Source organism: Anarrhichthys ocellatus, unplaced genomic scaffold, assembly GCF_004355925.1.
Source record: "Anarrhichthys ocellatus isolate YVR2014 unplaced genomic scaffold, GSC_Weel_1.0 scaffold4, whole genome shotgun sequence".
NCBI classification, from domain to species: Eukaryota; Metazoa; Chordata; class Actinopteri; order Perciformes; family Anarhichadidae; genus Anarrhichthys; species Anarrhichthys ocellatus.
The window spans coordinates 14,827,969-14,855,771 of NW_022280034.1; the positions used below are offsets into that span (position 1 = coordinate 14,827,969).

A 27,803-nucleotide genomic window follows, 5' to 3' on the forward strand; every position below is an offset into this window, starting at 1 on the left:
ATGAGTTAGTATTACTGTTCGGGTTTACGGTTAATAACATATCACAAATATACACCCAGCAGACCTGGTGGCACATAGTATTCATAAGAATGCTGTACAAAACAGATACAAAGTGTGAGAGGCCCTGGGGGTTTAAAGGGGCCCAGAAGCAAATTTTTACCCTGGGCCCCCTTGGCAGGTTATTCCGGCAGTGCTCACAGAGGTAATGAATCACCTCCATCTGTTTGATGAATGACAAAAAGAGAAACAATTCTGTAAGTGTATATTTCTTGTACCATGTAACTGTATTCTCCACACTCGTTTTGCAGCCTCTGGTTTATCATGATGATTACAGATGTTGCTGTTCATGGTATTTATTATGATGATTACAGATGTTGCTGTTCATGGTATTTATTATGATGATTACAGATGTTGCTGTTCATGGTAATTAACGAGCAGCAGCACAGAGAAAGTCAACACACATGGAGTGATTAATGAAGACAAAGTGCTGGGAAAACGATACATAAATAGACACATTGGTTTTACGACTAATTTAATGACAACAAGCTTCATCATTCAGCGACATTTCTCATAATCATGATTCCATCCTGTCCTGCGCCGAATCCTCCGCAAAATGCGCGAGTCTGCCACGTGAGGGAGGCGCAAAATGACCCATTTTCCGTCTTTCTCTCTCTTCCTCAGTTTGAAACATGAAACCTGGTCCATTTCAGCCAAGTCTGTCCCCCGTCTTCCAGTTCCTCCGCGCCAACACTGCTCTGCGTTACCCAGCTTCGTTTGGCTTTTTTTTGCAGACCAGTTTTGACACTTTGACTGGAAACTTTTATCCATATATATGTATATATATATATATATACATATATCTCTTTTTTTACCAACCACCCATTAATTTGAGCCATCCTCCCATTAACGCCGGTTTTGATTTGTTTCTGCAAATGCTGCTTTTAAAACTTTTTTCCCTGCTAACTGCACGTGGATTCTGAAATATCCGGAACTTCTATTTTTTTACTTATTCCATCTGGGAGAAAGCATCTCTCTCTCCGGCGTGTTGCTATGATTGTAAACTAAGAGACGTGGACGCATCGCCTGCATCCTTTCTTTTGTCTTTGTTGCACCTCTGCCTTTAATTACATAACTGTCTCTGGGATGTAAGAAGACACTCAAACAATTGTATTTTTTTTCTTTTTTTTCCACAAAGGAATAAACCTTGTTTTTTTACCCGAGGGGAAAAGCATGGCGACACTTAAATTGAACATGCGTTTTGTTTTGGTTTTATTTGGATTATTTTTGCTCCCTTCTCCATCTGCAAGAGCCGAGCCGGAGCAGCAGGACGAAGAGGAGGAGGAGAGTTCATGTCAGGGCGCTTTTGACCTATATTTTGTGCTCGATAAGTAAGTGGAAACAGCTTAAAATGATATGTTCATTAAATCATATTAGGAATATCATTTGGAAACTAGCCTACAGAAATTCTCGGGTGCAATAATCCAGCAAAACACACAAAAATAAGCCAACACCTGCATTTTCTTTTCGTGTTACTGCTACTTTTATTGCTGTAGGCCCTACGTTTATTTCATTCAGTTATTGAAGACGATCTTTTTCAAACATGAGGTGAATGATACCAAAGTTTCTGCTCTTAACATGATTGTTTTAAAAAAAAGTAGAAAAGACTATGGACTGTATAGTTTAGCTGATTAGCACCGCTGCATCCGCAGAGACATTGTGCGTGCGTGCGCGCGCGCGTGATGACGCTGGAAAGGAGGCTGATTTACAGAGTACAGTTTGCTGAATAAGCAAAAAGAAGACCGGCGGTTTGGATGCAACAGTGATATCTCTATTACTCTGCGGATTTAAAACCCATTGTTTCTTCTTTCTCCACATCATTTTGTCACTCTCCTTAAAACGTATAACTGTCCGAGGCAAAGAGGCTGTTATTCTTTTTAATTTCCCCCCCACTCATGCTGAAGGGATTTTTTCTGCTCTTTGCTCAGTGACTCCTCACTGTTCACTCTCTGTACGCCCACATAGGAAAAATGCTGTGGTTGTGTGACATCTTAGCGCTGGACTCTAGCTGGAGAAAAAATAAAATGTCAGAGAAAAGCAGGAGAAACTTCTAGATTGCCTGTTTCTCTTTCAATGCCTTTACTGCACATCCAAGCGCAGTAACTTGTGTTTTCCTCCATTAGGGAATACAGAAATCACCTTCTTTGCCATAATGTGACTCAATATAAAGATCTATACCTCATTATAGTACTCAAGTATGACTATAAATACTGTAACCCAACTAATCATCCTCATTGTAAGCCACTGAGCCTAATTTGATGGAGAATCTGCAAACAGCAGAGGAGGAACCTCTGTTGTGAGCAATTAGAAACTTTATTACAACTCTGCTGTTGAATCTTTTCTGCACCTAACCTGGGTATTGCTGCATCAGCGCTTATCCTTCTCCTTGCATTAATGGAGCATTGCCGGGAATGGGGAGGGGAAACAAGCAAGGACAGGAAGCAACAACGTTTATGGAAAATGTGGTGTTAATTTGGAGGACAATATGTTGCAGGCAGCACCTTTAATAGCTCGTTTTGTGGGGGGCTTCACCTATGAGGAGGCTGTGAGAGATAAAAACAAAAAGAGAGAAATCTCTCACAGATTAGCATCACTGATGACTATATAACGTCTAATATGCCATTCGGTGTATGGCTTCATCTAATTGGCTGACATTTTTCACCCTGATGGGCCCTAGTTATCAGCATAGTAACAATTTGAAGTGCCTTGCTGTACCAACTGAGCACATAATCCTTGACATGTCTCCTGACTTGTAAATGTTTTGATTCCTGAGTAGAAGTGGACACAAAACACAGAACTGCTCCCCAGATGTGCGGGTCAGCATTTGGCTCGCGCTGTGCGGTAAATACTGACACATGCTGCGAATAAGGAAACGGACTCTCTTTTTTTTTTCTCCTCCTTTTGTTTCAATGTCAGATGCTATTGTTAGCTGGTCTGCGTGCTTTGGTGCCCACTCTAAGGGGTGACTAACAAGGTTAAGAGAGGAAGCTCATTAGAGACCTGCCTCAGCCTCAACCCCATCCCTCAGGCCTGAGTTGGTTTTATGAGACGTAGCCTGAACTCTCTGCCCTGGTCGATCCATGTGGAGGGCGTTAAGTGTGTGAGAATGGGGGTTTTCAGTATATGGACTAGCAGAAGATACAGGGTAGTAAAATGCTGACAGTCCTCCCTTTTGTCGAAGTACAGTAAGACACATGGGACTACTTTAGGGATAGTGTGAATCATTGGTCACCTGGCCTTCAACCCTGCGTGGATGTGTTCCTCTTTTGGAAATAACCAAAGAACAGGAAGTTCATTTACAGTGAGTTACACAACAGATTGAGCGCTCTGGTTGAGCAGAGGGGAAAACGTGGCTGAGGGCTTTTATATAATGAGTCACAGATGATGTCAGTTATTAGCCACTTGTCTCTGGTTGAACCTGTTTTAATCAGCAATAGCTACAGTAGCTATTGTCCGGCCAATACTGGACGATTGTGTGGCATACGAATTAAATCATAAGCGTTTGGTGCCCATGCAGGCAGTGTTCCTTTCATTAAGGTGAGAAGTGAAGCCTTAGCCATAACTTAACCAGCCGTTTGCTGATAATGTAGGAATATCTAACACACCAGTGGCTCTGTGAGGCTGTATACTTTGAGCTAAATTCTAACGTCAGCATGCTATCGCAAGGAATCTCTGTCTGTCTGTGTTCATGTGAGAATGTCCTTTTGCATATCCCAAGAACCGTTCTTCCAATCTGCTTCCCGCTTAGGCAGGTGTATTGTTGGGAACCCAAGGGAGAGCCATGTCGAAATTGGTGCAATTTGGACCAGTAACAAGTTTAATATTTAATAAACTTTGAATACACAAGCAAACTCTCTGCAAACTCTCAGCAGTTCACTTATGAAACAAATATTGAAATTTTATTTATTTTGGGGGTGCACATTTTGCTGTTTGAAGTCCCTATTTAGTATTTGTAAAAAGTGGTGGCCACTGATGGCAACCAAAGGCCAAGCATTGGTTGCCAAATTTCTCAAAATGGTTGCCAACGGCAATCTGGCAACCCTAACCGTCGAGCCCCGTTATGTGGGGCGTTGCAGAATTGTCCGATATCAACATCATGTCTGAAGATAGCGTTGGTCGTGTTTACCTGGAAAGAAGGCGCACAGACACATGGTAATGCTGATGGAATTGGTTTATTTGACGAGTAAAGAGAAACACACTTTGGGCATTGCGTTGTAGGGTCACGAGTTTCACAGCAATGAGGAAAGATAACTGCTGCGTTGGCTCATAAAGTTGACTCCAAAGGCATTCGTTGCAGACTTGGGCAGATGAAGTCATGTCACGGCTAGAACATGTAGGACAGTGCTCTCTGAGACTGGCTGCAGTCTGGGACATCCGGCACTGGGTTTGGAAAATTTGGGTTTTAGAGAGACACACTATCCTCTACTGCTAAGTGCCCTTCAGAGCTATTTATGACATACTTAAGGAAAGGACAGGTGTTACAATACCCACTGGACTCAAAGGGGGGGGGAGGGGCAGCAACACAACAACCAGTGTCAGGACTGAATGGTTGCAACCAAATAAATGCAGAAGTTAGTTCTCCTTTCAAGTCCAAGCAGCCCACACGTGTTAAACTGTGACTTTAATGACTAATAGGATACAGATGGTGGAGGAAATGGCAGAATGCCAACACATATCATTTTCAAGTAGGAGGGAATAACTGGAAGATGACACTATATACAAACCCAAAGGTCTCCAAATAAAACAATGGTGTTGATTGTAAAAACGTGAACAATTCCAAACCTTTGGCGATTCAAATATATATATTTTTAGTGTTGCTTTGATACAGTACATTGTGGGAACGTTTGGGCCGTAGCCACACCCTGCCAACTGCTAACGACATACATCCCTGTGTTGTGGTGTATGGTATATGAGACATACAGTACCAAGGAACTGATGTCACCGCTACTGTAACCTAAATGAAGTCACACACAAGCTAGACTAAAAGTCTACAGCTGCACTCGGGTGTAATGTTTACCATGTCAACCATCTTAGTGTGTTAGCACACTAACGTTGGCTAATCAGGCCCAAACACAAAGCACAACTGAGGTTGATGGGAACGACATACGCTTTGTATGTGATCATTAGGACCAACGTATTAGACAGATTCCAATCTTGACCTGATGATGGCGCTAGAGGAAAAGTCAGAGGATCACCCAAAGTTATCAGGCTTAATTGTCTGCGTAGCAGGAACATCGATACAAAATGTAACAAAATGTAAATTACTTCATTTAATGAAGTCCCTAGAGCCACGCGGCTAGCTTGGCTAAAAATCTGCATGCAACCAGAATGAAGAAACAGGCTGATGGTAGCTCCCCACCCACAACTCCAGAGAATAACTGAGGAATTTTGTGATTTGGCCAATTTTGCTGTCCAATTATGAAACCTTAAGCTCTAAAACAGTCACTGTGGTCATTCGATGTATACCTTTAAGCCCTATACTGCTGCACGTGTATTTGCTGATCCGGAGCCGACGGCCCTGCAGTTTACTGTTTTATATGTTTTCATATGGAAGATGAAATGATTCACCTTTGAGCCCTAGTGCTAATGTTCACTTCTTGATGACTGCATTTACACTATTATGTTTATGTCGATTGTGCACAAATTAGAAGCAATTATTGCGCAATATTGCTATCAGTGTTTAATTTGTGGATTACAATATCAGCTAAAGAAGGTGGAAGTAAAACAGACACATGAAGTCTTTCCCTTTGTGTCAATGTCTGTCTGCTTTTGATGTATCTCTCTTTCATTTCCAGCAGACTCCTATTACCGCTCGAATCCATACTCCTCATTGCTCCTCATGAGATACACTCTTTTCACACCCCTGTCTCTTTGTCTTGTAGGTCCAGGTCCGAAATACAGTCATTTTCGTCTCATCTTTGTTTTTTCAAAACTACTAATCACGGCTGCAAAATGTTGTTGTTGTTAATGTAGTCACGAGTTGGCGCACCGGTTTGGGCGTTGGGTCATGCTGCCTGAATCCTGGCAAGTCAGCGGAAAAACCAAGACTTGCAGCTGCAGTCCATAAATATTTTGGATATGTCTCGCAATGGAATACGTTCTAGCTCTGGAATGACACTCGCTCTGTGTTTTGTCATTTGGTCTTTTGCAGCGTGCTGCTTTTGGTGTTTTCAGCAGGAAGAAATGTATTTTTAAATCTTACCATGCCGTCTGACGTCCCCAGGGACAAAAACAAGACCAGAGGTTTTAAAGGGAATGAATGCCGCTCTAACTCCTTTCTAAACCCACTGGTAATATATTATATATGACTCTGACCGTGCAGAAAAACAAGGTGCATTACAGATTGTCTGATGAAGCCAGAAAAGAAAGACTCTTATGACACACACCTCACATGCCTCTCCTCCAGCTAGTTATCCCGTAGTTGTTTTTTTTCCCCAAACAATTCCTCAACAATTTGGGAATAGAAGTGCAGCATTAGCTCCTCATTGACTTCTACAACGGCTGTAAAAGTAGGTTTGTGGTTTTAAACAAACAAATCCTTGTGCCCAGTCAGTTGAATTGGAGCACCACCATTGGCTGCAGGCTGGGGTGGTGTGGGTAGGCCCAGCTGGAATGGCAGACAGCCTCCTCGGTGGAGTTGGGATTTTTTTCTTTTTTTTTTCTTCTTCAACACTTAGAACCGTGAGAGCGAAGCTGAGAGCCGCTAAGACTTTAGAGCGATGGAGCTTTTTCCCACATGCCGTCATCCCGTTGCCCTCTGCGAGAGAAGTGCTTGCTGGGTAGTTAAAAGTGGACTTAGTTGAGAAATTAAAGAAGGCTTGATGTCAAACACACTTCAGCTGTAATATCCTGTGCTAGAGTTTAAAGGATTGCAGGCATACTCAACAATTCCCTGCCTTTCAAAATGGCCACTTTAGGGCCCATAGAATTTTTTTTGAAACATCAACTGTTTTCTCCTTTGAAGGCTCCTTAAAGCAGTATTATGTTGACATAAATAAAATGACCTATGGTACTTATAATGGAAGTAAACGGAAAACTTGTTACCGTATCCTAATTATTTTGCTTGAGAAGGGGGCAAATGGCAAGTTCACTGTTCTTTTAGTTTGCATTGGTGTAAAAAAAAAGCCCAATCTTTTAATTGACCAAATATCAGATGCAGTAAAGAGCTTGCTACAGCCCAAATGTTAGCAGTCTAACATGCTTTACTCAAATGGCGAACACCGGAATGTTAAAAAGTATACATATACATTGTGAGCATGTTAGCGTGCTTACGTTAGCATTTAGCTGATAGCCCCCTGTGCCTAAGCACAGCCTCATAGAGCCGGTCTAACATGGCTCTAAGTCTTGTTGTATAGCGTGGAAATCATTAAGCAGACACTTAAAAGTTGCTTGTGTTTTGTAATCCATTACAGTGATCATCAGGTTTGCATTATTGTTTTTGTTAAGAATAGCATCATTATGTGATAATTCAACCCAAAGTCAGTCTTGACATTGATTGTATTTCATTAATATAATAATGTAACACTGGTAAGCATTAATGCAGACTTGGCGTTCACTGTATTGGAACATTAAGACGTGATGCACAGTTCAAGAATGCGTCAGGAGTCAGCTAATTGATTGGAACAACTGGAAAAAGTTAGAAAAAATAACACCCATAACTCTTAAACTGTATCGCCTGTATCTTAAATTTGTCGGCATGAATTTAAAATTGTTAATCTCTAGTCAAAGACTGAAACTTGTTCCTGCTCTGTCTTTCTGTTGTAACACTTTAGCCCTCCTCCAGCTGAACTGTATGCTCACCTCTATACACACACAGTCACACCATCTCTCTCTTCAACACACACACACACACACACACACACACACACTTTATGATTCATTTTCTGCAGAACCAGCTGAATGATTTGTCAATTAAGCAAACCCAACCTCAAATATATCCCTCTGGGAGCCTTATTGACTCATTATTGAAACAGTTTTTACCGTGTATAGTTTAAAAACATTTTTTTGGCTTAGCTTAACAACGGTCAGTGGTTCCATTGAAATTCAAATCGACAAGTAAACACAACCACGTCTCAAGCTTATATAAGCCATTATAAGAGAGTTGACAGTAGAGTGATAACAGGGAATGAGGTGGAGAAAGATGTCCACAGACCGACTTGCCTTAAAACCCAGAGGCCAGAGTAATAAATCAGATTTTAAAAAGATATGTTCACCACACAGCAATTTCATCAACTGTTTACACTTTGCTGTGGTTGTCTGGTGGGATTGGTGCTTCGGGCTGTTTTGTATGCCAGCTGTGTTGGCTGAAGCACACGGGCGACACTCGGCCTCATAGTTTTTTATCGAATCATCGGCATGTTTCCTCTGGCAGACGAGTTTTGCGTTGGAGCCAACAGATTTTTCACATTATCTCACTCCCAGTCAGCTGAATTTACTGTACGATAAAGCTCTTCATCTTTCCCTTTTTCTCTTTCCTTCCTCTCCTTTTGTTTCTTTTTCTCTCTTGGCCCTTGGATGGCGCACGTCCAGACACATGCTCTTCATCTCGCTCCGAGAATCTGTCAAGATCAAGAGAATGCTGTCGCTCGGCTTTCGTCGATTTGCTGGGACATGGCTTCAAACCGCCGTTGGGTCTTGATCACTTTGTCTGCAAATTGTATCGCCCCCTCACCTCTCAAACCTACTTCATGTGTTCAAACTCCAAACCACTGAACTCCAGGGCTCAGCTCGGACCATTAAAATGAGATCAAAGGATTTAGGGGGGAAAAAAGGCACCACATAAAATTGTTTCGTTAAGAGTTATAGAATGAAACGGCCCACTTCCTTTAACCAGTGCTGTTTGGACAGGTGAGTAAAACTGCAAGCTAGGCCTCGGCCCCACGGCTACAGCCACCTCGGTCAGTTGAGCGGTTCCAATGCAAACAAGAGTCATTGTGGTTCAGGAATAAAGATAAGCAGATGAACACCAAAGTTGGGAGTCCTCAGATTCACCCTGGTGTTAAATAAATACTCAAAGATGATCCCCACACCTCTACGTGACCATTAGCTGCAGGAACGTCTCGCCAGACTTTCTTCTTCTGCTTCCCCCTCCTCCGTCGCTGTAATGGAACAGTTTACAAAAGAAATTGGCTCCTGTCATTCCTTCAGGTCAGAGACCGTCAGTGTGTGTCTGTGTGTGTGCGTGTGTGTGTGTGTGTGTGTGCAATCCTTGTGTGACTGTTTCTGTTTGAGCTGCACATTTTGTTGAACATCCAAGCTAAACATCTCTCCCACCTCAGGCTTTTTTATGTTTGGGGAGGATTTTGTTGAGCTTGTAAGGTCTTGTCCTCTTTCTTTGCTCAGTCAGCCTTGATGTGGGGGAACGAGTCATGTCATTAGATCAACAACAACTCCGAGAAAATGCTTAGGTCGGACGTTTAGTCGACCGGCATTTGTGTCGGCTCAGACTAGACGAGTGAAAACAGTGAAACTTGCATTACAAGTATATGTTATTTTGGATGCTTTTATTGTATTTGGAGGAGAGGGTCTAGATATTACCAGCATGGGTGGCCCAAAGGGAACCTGAACCTCTACCTTTGGCAGAGGGGCAATGCTCGACTCATTCTGCAAGATTCTCGGTGTTTTCACTCAGAAAGTTGCTTTCCTTTTTAGCAGTTCGCCGCCTTCTGAGCAATCAATTCTGTTTGTTTTCCTTGGATTTTAAGTCGATGAAGTTTGCTCTCATTTCAGCTACTGTTGCTCGTGTTGACTCCCCTTGGAATGCTTGTTGCTGCGGAGTTTGTTGAGAGTTTTGAATGCAGATTAAGTTCAGCATCTACAAAAGTAATTGCTGATCGACAACTCTATCATATGAGCTGTGCGACAGTAGAATTCATTATTCTTGCCTCTTTAAAGTGGAAAAATGGAAACTAGAAGATTACGAACACACAGTATTCTTCATACATTGTCCAGTCTGCCAATTAGAGCATTTAGAGTCTGGCAGCATAAAGAGCCTTGAATGACTGAGGCACGATGAGAAAATCCCTTGGCTGTGTCTACCCCCCCCCCCCGAGGCCTGGCCAAATAATTACCCCTCCGCTGCCAAGCAACAAGTCAAAAACACCTTAGGGTATAACCTCTGAGACACACAATTCTAAGGCAAATAACAATAATCACAATTGATTTCCATTTCAAGTTTTGGCCATGTAGCAGGTGCTGTTTTCCAAAGCAACTCGCAAGACGAAGGCTCAGGGTTTTGTGTATCTACAAATATCCAAATAATCAAAAAAACAATAAACGTTGTTAATAGTAATCTCATTTACTGAACAGATGTTTTCTCATCAGCCCAAGGCATGAAAAGCCTGTGAACCAGAAATTGTTCAGTCTGTGTATTATGTCTAGAGGGGGATTCTCAAACCGATTTCTTTTGAGTGTGCTGGGAACTGATACAACTAAAAGGTACGCTAGGATAACAAACTTAGCATTTAGTCTGGTTCCTGTTACCTCCCATACAAACAACTGTTTCAACCTGACAATTTCTTGCAGTCAACAATAAAAAAGGTCACATTTGTACGTTTGGCTCATCCTCAGTGGACTGCATGTCAATGGAAACTCTCCAATAAATTGAAATCCAGCTAATCCCTGTGGATAGAAAAAACGTGTTGACCTTCTGTCCAGAGAAATAGCAACACATCAATGCCGGCCAGTTCCAGTGCGTCTAATGCCGTTACATCAGTTAGTCAGCACCTAGAATAGCATTGAGTCATCCTTTATTCTAAGCAAGCCTCTTCCACTAAACAGGCCTCTAGTTTGACCACCAGTCAATTAGCTCATTTCCCATGTGTCATCTCTCTGGCTCACTCGTTAGCTAACGGATGACCAGCTGACCGGTCACATCATGCCGGATAGACCTCTCTGTTAATGCTCACACTTAATAAAAATAACACAAACACATACACGCACACAGTCTGTCCAGAGGAAATGAAGGTAGCTCCGTAGGGAGTTTTTCATAATAGTCCAGTTTTATGGAGGTTCCCCGGCGGAGACCGGTACCTATTTCCTCAGCCTTGAGGGCCTCATTCAGGATACAGGAGGGTGCTAAATTACACACCAGACCACACCACCATAGCCTCTTTCATCTCAACAGGCCCCTCATGTATAGCGCAGGCTAATTGTTTTAAGTTATTCCCTCCAGTGGCATTTACATAAACGTGATGGTCCATGTTTTTAATTAAATTTAGGTTTAAGTTTCCCCCCCCCACCAAGGTTTAGTAACAGATAAACGATGTGCTAGCTATCAATCTGTTGCTAGCTAGACAGCTAAAGTAGCATTCTAGCTGTTGATAGAAACAATGTAAGGAAAGTAATGTTCCTTCCATTAACTAAACAAAAAAACAATACTTTTTGTTAAAAGATAATTTCAACAGAAAGTGAAGTTACTGTAACAAGTTGAACAGTTGTGTTTGGTCCAGAATACATACAGCTTGTTCTTGTTTTGGAGCTAATGATGCTACCACCTGTTTTGTTTTTGGCAAAGAAAGCAATATTCTTCTTGTATGACTGCCATAACCTGTGGAAGTTAGTGTGTCTGATAGATAATTCTAGCTGAACAAATAATTTGTAACAGATATGTATACAGGAATCGTAAACTATCTTTAATCTTGGATTAAGGGTGAATGTGCTTCGCAGGTTTTATAATAGCTGTATTTTGATTAGCATTGAGCTACTTTGAGGATTTTCTTGCTTACTCGTGTTCTTATTGTTACTTCTTTCAACCATTGTATGGGGCATTTGAACTCATGATTTATATATATTTATTTGTTTTTGTCTTAGGTCTGGCAGTGTGAAGAATCACTGGGAGGAAATCTACTACTTTGTGGAGAATCTAGCTGAGAAATTCAAAAGGTAAGGGCTCCATGAACACATAGGCAAACATACATGTCAACACAATTCATCCATCAAGTATGCAGTACAAAAGGGAAAAGGGGAAAAAAACTGTATCCTGTAACATTTGGAAGTTTTAAAAAAAAGGTTTCACAACCGGACTTTAAGTCTTGGGACACTTTACTGCCTTCCTGCCTCTGTACTCTGTACTTCCTGGAGCCCAGAGCTGAAGATCACTGAAGAGAAACACATACTTTACGCAGCAGTAACCCCGGTAAAGTAAAGTAAATATCTGTCCCTACAGCAACAGCTGGCAATGTGCTTAGTCACCCAGCATGCAAGCTGATGTTTCACTGTCTTCAGTAGCTGAGCTGATGTCTGGAGTCAGTGGGGGTACCAGCAGTGACTACAGGAACAAAGATCTTCTATGTGTAGAAGCGGCCTGGTTTTTACACCCTGGGTAGACACTGCAGCTTTAAGTGTCTCAACTCAGATCTCTTTCCCCAAATGTTACTCACCTCTGACGTTTTATAATGAGTGCCAATGATGAGAAGTTCCACATGGATATTATACAGGTAGTAGTAAGTAGTACTCTTGAATGAAAATTATTTTTTAATCTTGTTTTTTTTCAATAAAATTTCCCCAGCAGCATGATTGCCCCGAATTTACAAAGTTGAATAAGCAAAATATAAACTGTATTAATACTGTGCAGCCTCTTCATGAGATAGAAAACATCTGTCTGTTGGGAGTATGTCGTCAAAGTTCATGTGATTATCAATAATTTGCATCCTTTTTAGTTTTTTTAACATCAACCATATTGATTACACATGTGTCAAACATGCAAAACCAATCTTTCAGTGAACATAAAGAGAACTCTATTGAAGCAAATGAAGATATTGTAGATATGACTGCATCCTCTTATGGCTAAAATATGAAGTATAATAATACAAACAATACAGTGCCGTGTAAAATGCAAAATTTCAACAGCTGGCCCTTTGTTTTGTCCGTACTGCTCGAAGGCCACAACAACACCTGCAGCTCTGCGGTTTGACCATAGAGAAGAACCAACCGTCCACAAAGTTTTTCACAAATATGACAGCGCTTCAAACAGCGCCAATCTGCTTTCACTTACTGTCTCTCGCAAATAATACGACACATTTTTTTACGTCAGATAGCTGTGCATGTATGTTTACAAGCACGCAATTCCTTTCTGAAGATAGAATTTCACCAACAAACAAAAACAACAAGCTTTCCCCACATCTGAGGGCTCAGCGATGTAGTTTGAATACAAACTTTTGAGTCGTGTCACGCACAGGAGGTTCGAATCGTGCTCGCAGGCACAACTCCGTGCATGGTGTCACTTGACGTCTTGGTGTGTCGGGCTGCATTCAAGACGCACTTCAGGAAAACAATATGTTGCTTTCGCAGTGTTACTGTGACCCTCACAATGTTTGTAATTAATCTCAGATGGTGTGGAACTGTTTGTATTACTTACATGTTGTGCAAGGTGGGAAAACACCAACTGGCAGCCAAATGCTCTGTGTTTGGCACCTATCGTCAATAATTGATGATAAATGATTTTTCTCACTGCACTGCCAACAATGTGGGAGGCTGAATGACAGGTGAGATGATGGGTTTTTGTGTTTTTCTTTCCTGTTCCAGTCCCATGCTGAGGATGTCCTTCATAACATTCTCCTCCAGAGCGTCCACCATCATGAAACTGACGGAAAACAGGTAAATTAAGTTCTGGCTCATACCGTCTGTTGTTTAATGTGATGAATTAACTACAACCGACTAATCCAAGCTGAGTTTTTGTTATGAATAAATGTTATTACAGCACGGAATGCTGTTGCACCAGAGTGAAAGAAGATGCTCTCTGAACTGACATGAAGCTAAAAATAAAATGGACCTGTGTCACCGTGTGACTGTTGAGAGTGTCCCCAGCTTGCATTAGTGCTCCACTGACTAAAATCAACAGTCTCAGGGGGGACTTTTGTAAAGGATAGAGACATATGTCCTTCTTCTCTGCAGAGGGGACATCAGAAAGGGGCTGAATGCTCTGAAAAATGAGATTCCTGGTGGAGACACATTCATGCACCTTGGACTGCACAGGGTAAGCCTGTGTCGAAATTCTTTTTCATGTTATTCTACACTTCTTCTTTTAGTTCAAATGTGAAGCTTTTTGGTATTTCCTGTCTTTCTCACCACGAAAAATGTCTCCTACTTTTAAAGGCAAACGAGCAGATCCACCAGGAGAACTTTGGTACGCATGAAAGAAAAAAAAAAAAAAAACTTTCCCTTATATAACTACTTCAACTACTTCATGGTCATGAATTATGTTGAGGTTACAGCATGTCTGCATGCTTCTTCCAGGCACGGCTAGCGTGATTATCGCGCTGACAGACGGAGAGCTGCAGGAACATCAGCTCATTACTGCGCAGCAAGAGGTAGCCACTTATAGCTCCGGCAGTGGATCACACGTTTTATTTGCTTGAGTGCCAGAACCCACTCGCTTTAATTGCTTGTGTCTCCCAACAGGCGGAGAGAGCCAGGTCTCTTGGAGCTATTGTGTACTGCGTCGGGGTCAAAGACTTCAACGAGACGCAGGTAACGCCAACGTAATCCATTTGTGGCAATTTTACCTTTGTGTTCCCCTAAATGTCATTCTGTCTGGTTTGAAATAAAGACCATGCATGTACAGTATACCACATGTGCTCAGGAATCCACGCTAGAGTGTATTGAGCGGCCCCTGTGCAGTTTGGCTAACCCATAATTTAAGATTTCCTGAAATCCAATCCAAGAGATTTTTTTAAGAGCTGCCTCTTAAAGCTGCCAATTTATGTACTTATTCTATGTTCTTCTCTAATTTAGCTACTTATCTCCTCCCCCCTTTTTTTCCTCCTCCCACACCTCCGTCTCCACCTCTCTCCCTCTGTAGCTGGCCACTATTGCGGACACCATCGAGCACGTGTTTCCTGTGCTGGGCGGCTTCCACTCACTCCGGGGAGTCATCGATTCGGTAAATAAACTCTTCTCCGCTCAGGGGAGCGTCCCTGTAGCTGAAGCTCACATACGGCGGACGTCCACAGCGTTCATGTATTTATCTAGAGTCTGTCAGAGCTGCCTTCAGGAAACACTCGCTCAGATATGAATGCACAGAGAACCCCGTTACTCATCAGACATCCGGTCGCTACATCGGTTTGTCCAATGCAAGAATACAAAAGCAGCACTGATTCATATCTAACTGTCAGCGTTGTAGTCGAAGATTCAACTCAAACAGGGTTTTTTTTAAACGCGTTAGGCAGAACTGTAGGTCTTTATGGACACTGGGCTCATGAAACTCATGCACATATTTAAAGAGTACAGTACAGGCAGGGTCCAAGAACAACAAGCCCCGTCTCCCGTAATGTTACAGACTTACATCTCCAAACTCCAGTGGAGTATACTGATGCGACCATAGTGTTTAAAATATGCGTTTTCAGAAGTGATACAGTGTGATTATTAAGCTCTTAACTGCCAGTCAAGTTTGATAAACCTGCATGTTACAAAGAGGCCAGCAGCCGTGTAGGAGAAGAATAGAAAATAAATGACTTTCTCTTTGTTTACCTTCCAGATCATCAAGAAGTCCTGCATTGAGATTTTGGCAGCTGAGCCGTCCAGCGTGTGTGCCGGAGGTGGGGAGCTGAAAACACACACTCGAACACACACACACACACACACACACACACACACACACTCACACAGTCGGACACAAACTGAAGTGGGTGCCAGCCTCCCATAGTTTCTTGAACTGTGTTCATTTCATTACTGCGTGCCCCGTCTCCCCTGCTCTCTCTTCAGTAATGACATTCCCAGATCATACATGAGCATCCAGGTCACTTACAGGAAATCTCTCGGGACGGGGCCCCGCCGTGGGGATAATATTATAGGCTCTCATTAACAGGGTTGGCCGTGAGAGAGTGACGGTGCGGATATTGGATTATAATGTAAAGTGGACAAAATCTTTAGTGTCCTGCCAAGAGAAAGATCATGCCAGTTAAAGGCAACATTAAATGGGCATTAAATGGCACAAATTAACAGTTAAAAGTTGCACTTTTGGAAACAGCAGAGGGACTTTTACAGCTTCTCACATCTGCTTTTGTCTTTTTTTGCAAGCAGTGCATTTTACAGAGTATTTCACGTGAAACTGAAAAGCAGTCTCTGGCCGGCTGCTCAGTTCAGTCCTGCAGGTTCAGTCTCATCTTCATGGATTTATCACTGAGTATTTTCCCTGTTACAGGCAACATCGCAACTACTGAGGTTACTGTCCAACAATGAACTCAATCGTATGCTGAGTGACTCAGTTGTGGGGTGGAAAGGTTGACTCTGCTGGCATTTTCTACTGTGTTTACTCAGATGACAAGCAAATTAGGGCTCATAAATTAAAGACACATGCCTTATTAGTTTAGATTTGGGCCTGATCTAATGTGTTTCTATTTTACTGTAACTCACTCACTAGGATGGACCGTCTGTGTATTTCTGTCTCTTGGTCATATTATTTCTGCATGTTATATTTGTTTACATAACAGGGACAATAACAAAATGTTCGGGAAAAAATGGGGAAGTATAAATATATGTACATATATACATGCACATGTCCTACATATACATTCATACATATTTAAAGTAATAAGAATATAAAAACAGAATAAAGGAGGTACTATGCATTCTTAGATTTGAGGACTGAGGCCCATATTTCCAGCAATCTCTGTCATGTACCATACATGCAGTATAAAATGTTCATTTTGCTTGCCAAAGAGTGTTCCAAAAAAAAATGTCAATTGTGCATTGTGTAACCAGAGTCTTTCCAAGTGGTGGTGAGAGGAAACGGCTTCCTCCACGCCAGGAACATCAACCAGGTGCTCTGCAGCTTCAAAATCAACGACACCGTTACAGTCAGTGAGTACACGCCTGCACTTCTGTCTCTTAATGTAACAACGTTTAGATCAGTCTCTTTATCATGTGTCAGTGCTGAATAACTTACTGGAAATATGACAGCCTCATCAGTACACAGTACATGCATGAGTGGATCCTCACCAAAGAAACCTCATCATACATCACATTTTATGGCAAGGAAATGGTCAAATTCAAATGTGCATATATCATCTTCTAAAGGTCATACAGATCAAACACTGGCTGTCTAATGTGTGTTCATAATTTACAATAATACACAGCGATGTAGATCAGACTGAGGAGTCTACTTTGTACCTTCATTGAAATGTTGTCTTTGCTTCCTAGATGAAAAGCCGGCTAGTGTAGAAGACACATTCCTGCTGTGTCCGGCTCCCGTCATCGATGAAGTTGGGAAGTAGGTGCCTCTTTTTGTTATTGATTTCACATTCATCTTTGATCATTTCATTCTTTGCCTCAGACACAGAGAAAAACACATGTATGCATACACGTGTACACGGGCACAGGCCATGAGAAGCCTGCCATACATTAGCTCTTTTTTACAATTCCCCATCCGTGGCCACATTCCTCTTTTTTCTAGATTCCAGTACGGCTTAGCAAAATGTAAGGGGCGCTCTGTAGCCGTGCCAGCACATGCAGTGTGTAAACCCTCCGTGCATCTGTGCTGCTTCTGTCCTGAATTAGAACAGAGCAGTTCAGCTCATTGTTTTTTGGTTTTATCAGCCACTTTACTGTTTTGGTTCAGTCTCACGGCTCTCATCAGTCATTTACAGCTGCAGCTGTCTTGAGTCAATGTTGTGTTTAAAGCTTGTTTGAAGCTTGCCGCCCTTCAGCGGCAAACAAATCAAATATGGCAGCTTTAAGGGCTTTTACTGGTGAATACAACACAGCGTCCAAATGTACCACACAATATAAATACCTGCACTTTTGTGTTATACATTTACTTTTCATGATTCTGGAGAATCCTCGTGCATTTAAGAGCCCAATTCCAGACGACACTGGAGGAAAGGAGGGAGGGATGTAAAAACTAAGACAACGGAGGTTGTTTTGCTCAAAACGTTCACCCCAGAGTCACACCATCAGCTGGGCCGTACTCTCTTTTTAAAGCCCAGACCGTGGTCCAACATCAACAATCCACAAACCTCTTTAACCAAAGTCTTCATGGGAAGAAAGTCCACAGAAGAGACGATTGAGTGGACGCTGGTTAAAGCCTTTCAAACTGCTTGGAGACAAAGAGTCACTTTTAGCTCCTTTTTCACACACTTTCTTGACCTGTAGCGGTATTTGTGTTGGTGATTGCATGATTCCATAATTACGCTACAAATTCCATCATTTGTATTCTCCCGACAGAAGTTACAAATCCGATTTACGGTTAATATTTGCACTGGCAGTGGTGCGGAAAGAGAGCGGATTTGATTTCCACTGCAGGGAGGAGAGATTTAAACGACCTGGACTGATGACTGTGACGCTTTAATCAATACCTCAGCAGAAGGGTCTTAAAGCTGAGGAGGGTACATCGTGTGCCTTCGCCTCCCTTAAATGTCCCATCAAGCCAGTCATCTCCTGCCTTTGTATACATTTTCTGTTCTCTCCTATCCCTAACTTATCTTTTCACCCCTCCCCCTCCCTTCTTCTCTCCACCTCTGCCTTTACTTTCGGTGCCACGGTGGCTTTTTTCTTTTCACCAACTGCTTTGCCTTGCTGGTTGTTTTCCAGCCCCCCTCTTTCTTTCTTTCTGCCCGTCTGTTTCATTTCCCCCTCTATATCTGTCTCCTTATTTGTGTCCGTCACCCAGAAACTTTCTTTCATCCCCTGTCCGTCTCCCACTCTCTTTAAACAGTCTCCCTGTCCAGTTTCGGCTGATCAAAGCCGGGTAGCAGCTTGTCCGGTCTTTCAAGTTTGCGGCCGCGCGTTTGTGTGCAGCTTCACTCTCGACAAGGTGGAAAAACCTTGTGTCTGTGTGCCTGAACCGCTCCATTAATACCCAGACAAATGAAGTTTGTTTTTGACTAATTTGCAGCCGTTTGTATCCCTTTGATACATTACCTTTGATAGCAAATTTGACCAAAAAAAACTTACTCAAAACCCAACTTTTAGCATTGCTGCAATGCTTCCTGGGCTTTTTTTGTTTTTGATTTAGATTTAGAGTTCAGCTATGCTCTCTCTGCCCCTCTGGAACGTGGCATCATGTAAGTTTGGCCAGAAAATAGGAATGCAGGCTACTTAGCGTTTGTCTTTTAAGCCAAGGATTCTTCTAATGAGCAGCAGACGAACTCTAGTGTTTTGTCTCATCTGTCCTATTCAAGTGTGCGTGTGTGTGTGTTCTTGCTTGGACCGCCTGCCGTGTCCGTTTTATTTCCTTGCCTAACAGCTGTCAGACAGAGTGCTCGGCAACTAACATTTCCTCCACTTTATCTCCTCCACATCCTCAACATCCCACTGGTCAGCTTTCTCTGGCTCATTTTCTCTTCATACCATTTTCCTAGTTTCTTTTTAAGGTCCCAGGCTTAATATATCCAGTAAAATAGGTTATTATAGTGGTAGAGCTCCATTGTTGTCCAAAAACTAATGAACCATGTGCCATCATTGCAAAGAACATGGGCCCTGTAGTTTATTGTGTCTCAATTCCACTTTTACCCGCCATAACTACTCACTAAAGAACCAAATCTGTATTAATCCACCACTGAAAATAGTCCCAGGCAAATGCTGTATTAACTCACGTTTGAGTCACTTTTGCTAAAAAATGAAAAACAAAGCGATACATTTCTGACCCAATTTTGAATAATCCTGTCTTCATTATAGCAACACATGTTCTTGAATGCCACAGACGGGGTCGGAGGTCAGAGCGTTTGTGGAGACGGACTACTAAATTATCGGTTCCTTTTCAAGAGATTTGTTGACAATAAGAAAAATAGTGAAGAATACCAGCCTCGTGCTTTTAAACTACAGCTATGAACAGATCAAACTTCCCTACAACAATATTTAGGTTGACTGCTATTCTTTGACATCATACTTAAATCTGAAGGGTGTTTTCCAGCGTTTCTTTAGCTTTAAGACTGTTTTAAAGTTTTAATCTCTTAATGCCCAGCTGTTTGTCATCAGCAAGGTACGTCTGCTGTTGATCATGAACTTCACCCTCAAACCCAGCTTCTCTCTCTCTCTCTCTCTCTCTCTCTCTCTCCCCCCCTCCTTTTTTTTTCAAACCAGAGAGACAGCTCACTGAGTCAGAGTAAAGACACGTTTATCGGTCAAATGGCCTGCTTTCCATCTGCCAGACCTCATTCACATCCACCTTGTCCTGGAACGGAGAAGAACTGGGGTTTTTTTTTTTGGGGGGGGGGGTGAAATGCTTGCCTTTTGATCAACATGTTTTGAAGAGCTGAACGAGAACAGGCTCCAAAGAGGCCACTGCAGGTCACATGCAATTCTCAGAATTGTTTTTCCCCACTCGGAGGAGGAAGGGATTCTTCAGACCATCAACAAAGACTCACGTGGTTCCAAAATAATCCTCACCTACATTTTGTCTACTCCCCCTCCTCCGGTGGAAAACATTTGTATCCGGCTCATTTGGGCTCAGCTTGCTCAATTACAAGTGACACGGACACCGTAAAACAAGAAGTCCCTCGACTCACCAAGCAGCTCATGTGTCGGACACAGTTTTCTGCTAATGTTGTCAGAACTGATCTGAGTCCAGTAAAGTTTGAAGATACAACTGAACTGTCTCTTTGTTCTTCAGCTCACAGTCTTGTGTGTTCTGTGGCTGTTTCCTGTCTCACATTCTCACTTCGATTCGGTGACGGGATTTGGTGTGAAGCCAAGTTCAAATGACATCATCCTGGTTCAAACACACTGAGCTTTAGGAGGAAACGCTTCAGGCTACATGAAGTGCTCCAATCAACGGTTGTTCTATTGTTCCATCCCAACATGAGTTCCTGAGTGTGTGTGCTTGTCTGTTGTTTTGTTTCAGGGTGATTTATCTCCAAGTGAGCATGAACGACGGTCTGTCCTTCATCAGCAGCAACGTGCACGTCACCACCACAGAGTGTGTAAGTGGCTGCCTTTTGTCCCCTGTTCATGCATTTAGCCTCATCAGTCACTCACTCATGTAGATAAAAATTGTATTGCATGTGGTTTCCCTCTGCCTCTGCTGTCCCTTCCAACTTCCTAGAAGTGTGTTGCTTTGCTCTCTGCAGTGAGGTTCCCTTACCCCCTTTACCTCTTTCATCTTCCCCTTTCTCAATTTTGTTATTTTTCCTCTTTTTTTTTTTCGGGACCCAATCCACAGGAGTTTGTAGTAGCGATCTGCCCAAAAAGAGCTCCTCTGAACCCTCAGGAGGCAAAAAGGTTAGGAAAGCAGGTTCATGACTGAGGCTTGTGCAAAGCGTTATTCCCTCAGTTGGAGCGACTCAATGGCGATACTCTGAGACTCTTGGAGAGCCCCAGGTGTGCGAATGAATATAACTGTCAGCGTGAAGCAGGGTGGAGCTTCATTCTCTATAAAAACAAGATTAAACAAGATGCAATTCAAGAAAATTTAAAGCAATTTAATAAAACATATGGAACATATGGACCGGAGCCACCGCAGATTCCCACCCAGCCGAAAAGAAACTCGCTCTCTGAAGCTGTTCTCCCTCGGCCCTTGTGACATCACATCCATGGAAACACGATGAATTCAAACGGCTGTGCTGTGGTTCGTGATATACAGAGCTCAATTAGAGCGTAGCAATTAGCTGCTTCTCGCCACTAAACTAAACCACGCAGGCTGAAGTCGCAGGCTTGAGGGGACACGACGAGTCGGTGAAGTTGTGATGGGGGTCGGCCTTGTGCAACAAACAATGCGAGCCCCTCCCCAAAGTCTCCCAAAGCGCCACAGCTTTAGCCTTTGTAGTTAGTGCACAAAATGTGCCCGTATAGCATGATAAAACACACTCGTGTGTGTGCAGATGTGGTCACTGTTTGCGGTCCGCTGAACGCTGTTGCGTCACAAACTCTGCTCGTCGTCTGTCGAGAGTCAAAGAAAACTTGCTGATTTGGGAAATTTCTGAGAGATGATGACTTAGTGACTTCTCTACGACGGACCCCACTGCCGATCAGATAAATCCCCCCCGCCCTCGTCCTTGCCGCAAGACAGATAGGGGAAAGTCTATCCACATGTGATCCTCATCTGTGGTCTGTAATGGGAGCCACGTTTGGCTCAAAGTGAGCAAAGCAACTGATGGATTCCTTCAGCGATCACACAGCGTACACTTACCACTGTCGTAGAGGAGAAAAACAAGAAACGTGAATATTTACACTGGCAGAAGTGATGGAGAAAGCACTAGGACTATTACAACATCCTCCTGCAACTCGAGTTTCATTCCCACTACTCTGGTGCTCCTTTTATAATTATTGTATATTATCTTACTTTAACAAGTTGTTCTCTTCCCTCTTCTGCTACTCTGGTACGAGCAGTGCAGGGAAGTCTGCTCCACACGGTTGTAGTTCAAAATCCCCATCAGGCACGCTGGCGGAGGAAGTGGTGCTGTAACGTTCTGATGTCGCATGTGTTTTCCTCTCCAGTTCGACGGCACCATCCTCCTGATCACGCTGCTGGTGTTGTTCCTGCTGCTGGCCCTGCTCTTCATGTGGTGGTTCTGGCCTCTCTGCTGCACAGTGGTGAGAAAACGTAAACTACGCTCAGGAAGTGGTCGATTTTGAGAAGAAAAAAAACACTTAAATTACAGTTATCCAGAGCTTCAAAGAGGTTTGCCTGGACTCCAAAGGGGGCATTAAGCAGCTTAGGGGGCCCTTACAAAAACAACACACGGACCTTTAGGAGGTCCTCTACTCATCGATGTCATATCTCTTTTTGTTCCACAGGTGATCAAAGAACCGCCTCCTCCACCTCCTCCTGAGCCTGTGAGTAAAAAGACACACACACACACACATATATACCCACCAGGTCTAATAGAGAATGTGTGTCTGATACGTATAGTATAGTATAAAAAAGCTACAATGAATTAAACAAATAAAAATGTTGTAGAGTTGATTGATTTGAGACCTAGCGTTGCAAAAGTGCGTTAGCTAAGGCGGTCTCAAACGTCAGTTGCCAGATCTCATGAGAGTTTTGTTGCTGAGACAGAGAAAGATCATTTACTCCAGATTTGTCTGTCTGAAACAAATTTTGTGTGAGAAAGTTCGAGAGATATGTGGCTCGTGAATATGGGTCCAGTATTTACTTTGGTGACCGTGGACCTAAGGAATGGGTCATAATCCATGTTCATGTTCATTTCTCCCATTGGAGTTAATAGGGACCTGCCCATAGTCTCGTAAAGGTAAAAAAAAAAAAGCCACGTGACACAGATATAGAAAGCTGACTCTCAGTGAACCGTCTCCAGCCTCCGAATCTGTGTGTTAAAAAGTATATAAGAGAGGAAATAAGTCCGTTTTTGTGTAATTATTCGTGATTTAGGAGAGTTCAGATGATGAAGACGGCCTGCCCAAGAAGAAATGGCCCACTGTGGATGCCTCTTATTACGGAGGAAGAGGAATCGGAGGAATCAAGAGGATGGAGGTGACAAGATGACCAAAATGCGTGACACTAACAATCATGATTGAATCTACAACTCAAAACAACAGAGTGGAAGCAGACCACTGTAGATGACTTTGCCTTCTTCTGTTGGTGTGTGTATTCATGTACTGTGTGCTGTCTGTAGGTGCGTTGGGGAGGGAAGGGCTCGACCGAGGAGGGGGCTAAGCTGGAGAAGCCGAAGAACGCCGTGGTGAAAATGCCGGAGCAGGAGTACGAGCCCTTCGAGCCCAAACCCAAGAAACCTCACAACAAGAAGGCGCCTCAGGACCGGAAGTGGTACACACCTATCCGGGTAAACGCACACTCAGTTTCAGACTTATCAAGCAGAAGAGCCACTCAGCCGTCCTGTAACAAAATGTCTGCTTTTCAGAAACACAAAAATCCTGCCTCACTTATAGTTTGACCACTGCCCGTTTCAAATAACTGCAGGCAGCAGAACTTTCTCCGCCCGCAGAGACGCCTGAACTCCTTCAACCAACGTTAAAACATGAAAAGCACCACGAGTGGGGCTGCAAAGTTTTCACAAGACAGCGGGGAGGAATAAAGCCTGTTCTGGTCATATTTGTGTATAATTAGTTGCATAAGCACAACATTCTCCACCTATCAATGTGCACACATAGCCCAAGTGATATAACGTATTCTCCAGACAGAGAGACATTATTAAAACTGGGCGTCAGTGCTGTTGGTGCTTTAATCCTTCACTACAATGCAGCTCTGTGTAGCAACACTGGCCTTTCATACAGTAGCCACGCTGACTGTTATCTGTAGACACTGCTACCTTACAGCTGTATGATGACACAGGCCTACAAACACCACTGCAGTGATTCACAGGGGAATTTGACACCGCTCATACACCACAGTCAGTGAAGGAAGAAGGTGAATTCATACACTGACTAGTCACTGTGTGTTGGGTGTAGTTGGCCCCTACATATGAAGATAACAGACAAAACCGCACAGACATGGAATAGGGAAACAAACAAGTTAGTTTATTCCCAATACTCAATACTATTGTGCTGTAAACAAAATACATTACATTGCAATTACAGTCCTCTAACTACTTACTCTCCAAAGGTGACCTCCATTGTTGTGCAAACCGAAGAGCAAACCTATAAATCCTATTTCTAGTGTTCCTGCTATGATTTCTAAGCAATCGAATTGGTTACAGGGTTTTTTTTGATTGCAGTAATTGAATATGTGTGTTTTTGAATTTCATACTTAGTGTAAAGCAGACAATGTACTCAATGTTTATCATACCTGGTCAATAGATGAGGCTATATGAGTTTGTGCTTTTTAATAACTATGTCACAATGTCTTGACAATAGCTAAAAAAGATGTAGTTATTTCTAGGTAGTTTAAGATATTCACTTGCTTCTTCTCAAGCACGTGCCACTGAGTGCACTGTCTTGGTCCAATCAAATGACAGCAGGCGCTTCCACCTTAATGTTCGGAAGTATAGAATCTAAACAAACTGTTTTGTCCTTTTCCTCCCTGGCAGACCGTTGCAGTAGTGATGACTGTTAACAGTTAACTGCTTGATTTGTGGCAGCGGAGGAATTGATTGACGGGGAATTAAGGATCATGTCTAAAGTTAAGCAGACATGAACCAAAATATGGCGAAGTGACTAATCAGCACAGTTTCAACCAGAGAGGAAGGAACTAATCAGCAGAATCAGCTGCTGTAGTGTTTGTTTGGGATTCAAACCTGCAGACTCTCGGCTTGACGGCGCACTGCTGAGGACCACAGACCAAATGTCCGCTGATACACTAGAAACCGTTTTATTGGGATTTGATTACGTCACGGATTGTGTGCGAGGGTTTCGGGGTCCAGGTGTGGCCAGCTGTTAAACCACTCCCCTCTGTCCTGTTCAGGGTAAACTGGATGCTATCTGGGCTCTGTTTCGCCGCGGGTACGACCAGGTCTCCCTGATGAGACCCCAGCCCGGGGATCATGTGAGTAGCTCAGCGGTATTTCATTTCATCAAATGCTTTTACACACACACACACACTCGCATTCACTTCCTCTGTTCCTTCACGTTCTGCTTCAAGTTCATCCCTCCTGCAGTGTTTTATACCTCTGATGACCCATATTTTTCCCCTTTCTTTCCTTTCTTTTTTCTTGAGTTTGTTGGGTAAATTAAATAAAAAATATATTTCTTATCTTTTGGCTCATAATAAGGGAGATGCCCGGACTCATATTTCAATCTATGGTGCTAAGCTACTTAGCTGTTTTTTTTTATGTAACCTGAAAACAATGATTGAAAGTAACGGTGGGTGAGGTCACTACTTTAAGTGCTAATAATCCATCCTTGGGTAAAAAAGTTTATCTTAGATGGATAAAAATAAAAAAAAACAGCATTATGTTCCAAACTCGCTTAGTTTTAAAAGTCTTCTAGTGTATCTACGGTCTCAAAATGCTCCAGTCATCTGAACCCTTTATTCATCCCGTTCCCTCTTCCTCCATCTGTCTCGCTAACACCTCAGCTGGCTCGTCTCCATCCCGTTGAGCCGACGCGCCTGCTTCACATTAGACGCCATAAATCGGATAAAAAAGCAGAACCACAGCTCGCAACCAGGCACATCCTTGTAGCTCAATGGGAGTGTTTTCTGACGGGTTCGTGCCTATGAGATGGTCAAAAATCCCCCCCATCTCCTCATATCAGCCACATGGGTTAGTTTTAATGCCTGTAGCCTCTGTGTTAAAAAACTCCCCAGATAAGAGTTTGGTTTGAATGTGGAGACAAGACGGGAGGTCACTGAGTGCACACAGCTCTCTAGGGATGTTTAAATCCCTCTGACACATTCAGAAAAGACAGTTCATGTTTTAATGTGTTCTGGAGATTCTTTATAATTTCCAACTTCACTGGTTTTGATGGGCACTTTGTAATTCAGTGGTACATATAAATGAGGAGTATAAATTCGGCTGCTTGGTTTGTAGACGCGCTAGCGGCGTGTTTATTTAGCAAATGATGCTAAAGCCTAATCTGCATGGTCTGCATGGTTCGGCATGGTTCGGCACGGCTCTACTCAACTCGCTTGGAATCGTTGTTTTTGGGGTTTTCTATGAGCAAAAGTTGTGGATAGAACCCGGTACTTCTTTGGTACCACCTTTGGTCAAAGTTCCAAGCGAGCGGAGCCACTACGAGAAGACGGAGTTGAAACGCTCTGACCACGGATTCGTCAGAGAGGATCGTCATCAGCAGCCGCAAGTGTTTTTTATTCGATTTATTTTTAAATGGCAGCCCTTAAAACTACGGTTTAAGGGCTGCCACTCCTGTTTGGTCGCTGTTTAAAGGATCCATCGAGTGTTGTTTAGGATGATTTCACCTCAGTATGGCGGCTGGCTAACAATCCCGCCTACAGGTAACCATCTAGCGTGGAAAAGACATTTTAAAAAGAGCCGGTAACTAAAGGGAGTTGAATCGAGCTGAAATGAGGCATAACGCACTAAAATTAGATCGTGAACAGGGTTAACTTTATGCCTGTTAAACATCAGCATGTTGGCATTATCAATGTGGGCATGTTAGCATGCTGACTTTAGCCTCGCAGAGCTGCTAGCGTGGCTGTAGACTCAGTCTGCAATAACGCGGTTCTCACTTCTTCATCCGCTCCTCTTCTCTTCCTCCCGTTTTCACTCTTTCCTGCCCTTCCCCAATCTGTTCTTCACCTTTTCTCTCCCTGCTCTCCACAGCCGTCTCTCCCGCTGATCAGGCCCCGTCCCCAGCACAAGTTAAAATCGTGCCTTGTTAGCAGAAGATTTCCAGTGATTTCTTTTTTTTTCTTTTATTATTATTTTATGGGAATTCCACATTTAAGAGTGTTTTCTTCGCACTGAAACGGGAACAGAGACAGAATTTGCTTTTAGCTTTCTTTGAAACAAATGAGATAGAAAACAATGACCGTTACAGCTCACGATTACATCTTCACCAAAGCAGATTGGCAGTCAGATAAAAAGAGATTTGGGATTGGATTTTCTTAGTCAACAAAATGTTCTCTTATCCAGAGAAGCTTTTAGGGATGTCTGCATGTGTAAGCTCTGCATGACGCAACGCTTACTCTCTTTCCACTCAAATGATGTCGCCTCCTCAAGTCATTTGCGGTTTCTAACGATGCGGTAGAAACATCTCCCAGGCCAGCAGGCTGGCTCACTTCCAGGTACTGTAATGTTTTATTTCAAGGCCAAAGTGGAGTGGAAACAAGCATGGGACCCTTTTTGTGTTACCTTTGGTGTTAAATTACCTGCCGCGGTCCCACCCTGTAACGGACCTTTTAGAGCAAAGTCTCACACTCCAAAGCTGGCAGACCTTCAAATGCAGTGGCGGGCCGTCAGTGCCTGCAAGGCCTTCTCTGCTGGCCTAAACAGAAT

At 42.9% G+C, this 27,803-nt stretch overlaps 1 protein-coding gene across 1 annotated transcript; it reads left to right on the forward strand.

The window, feature by feature from the left end:
* The first annotated feature begins 717 nt into the window (after positions 1–717).
* Positions 718–27,803, forward strand: antxr1c (ANTXR cell adhesion molecule 1c). The gene is made up of 17 exons (XM_031843449.1): positions 718–1,388; positions 11,869–11,940; positions 13,582–13,653; positions 13,951–14,032; positions 14,152–14,182; positions 14,293–14,366; positions 14,458–14,526; positions 14,858–14,938; positions 15,533–15,593; positions 16,759–16,857; positions 17,197–17,266; positions 20,837–20,915; positions 22,429–22,524; positions 22,729–22,767; positions 23,321–23,422; positions 23,565–23,732; positions 25,310–27,803. The coding sequence occupies exons 1-17, from the start codon at positions 1,231–1,233 to the stop codon at positions 25,571–25,573; spliced, it is 1,617 nt and encodes a 538-aa protein (XP_031699309.1). The 5' UTR covers positions 718–1,230; the 3' UTR covers positions 25,574–27,803.

Bases quoted from the DNA above. Each gene is read 5' to 3' on its own strand.
- antxr1c (XM_031843449.1), top strand. From the start codon at position 1,231: ATGGCGACACTTAAATTGAACATGCGTTTTGTTTTGGTTTTATTTGGA. The intron at 1,389-11,868 runs GTAAGTGGAAAC...TTTTTGTCTTAG, and splicing joins CTATATTTTGTGCTCGATAA to GTCTGGCAGTGTGAAGAATC. The intron at 15,594-16,758 runs GTGGGGAGCTGA...TTGTGTAACCAG, and splicing joins GTCCAGCGTGTGTGCCGGAG to AGTCTTTCCAAGTGGTGGTG.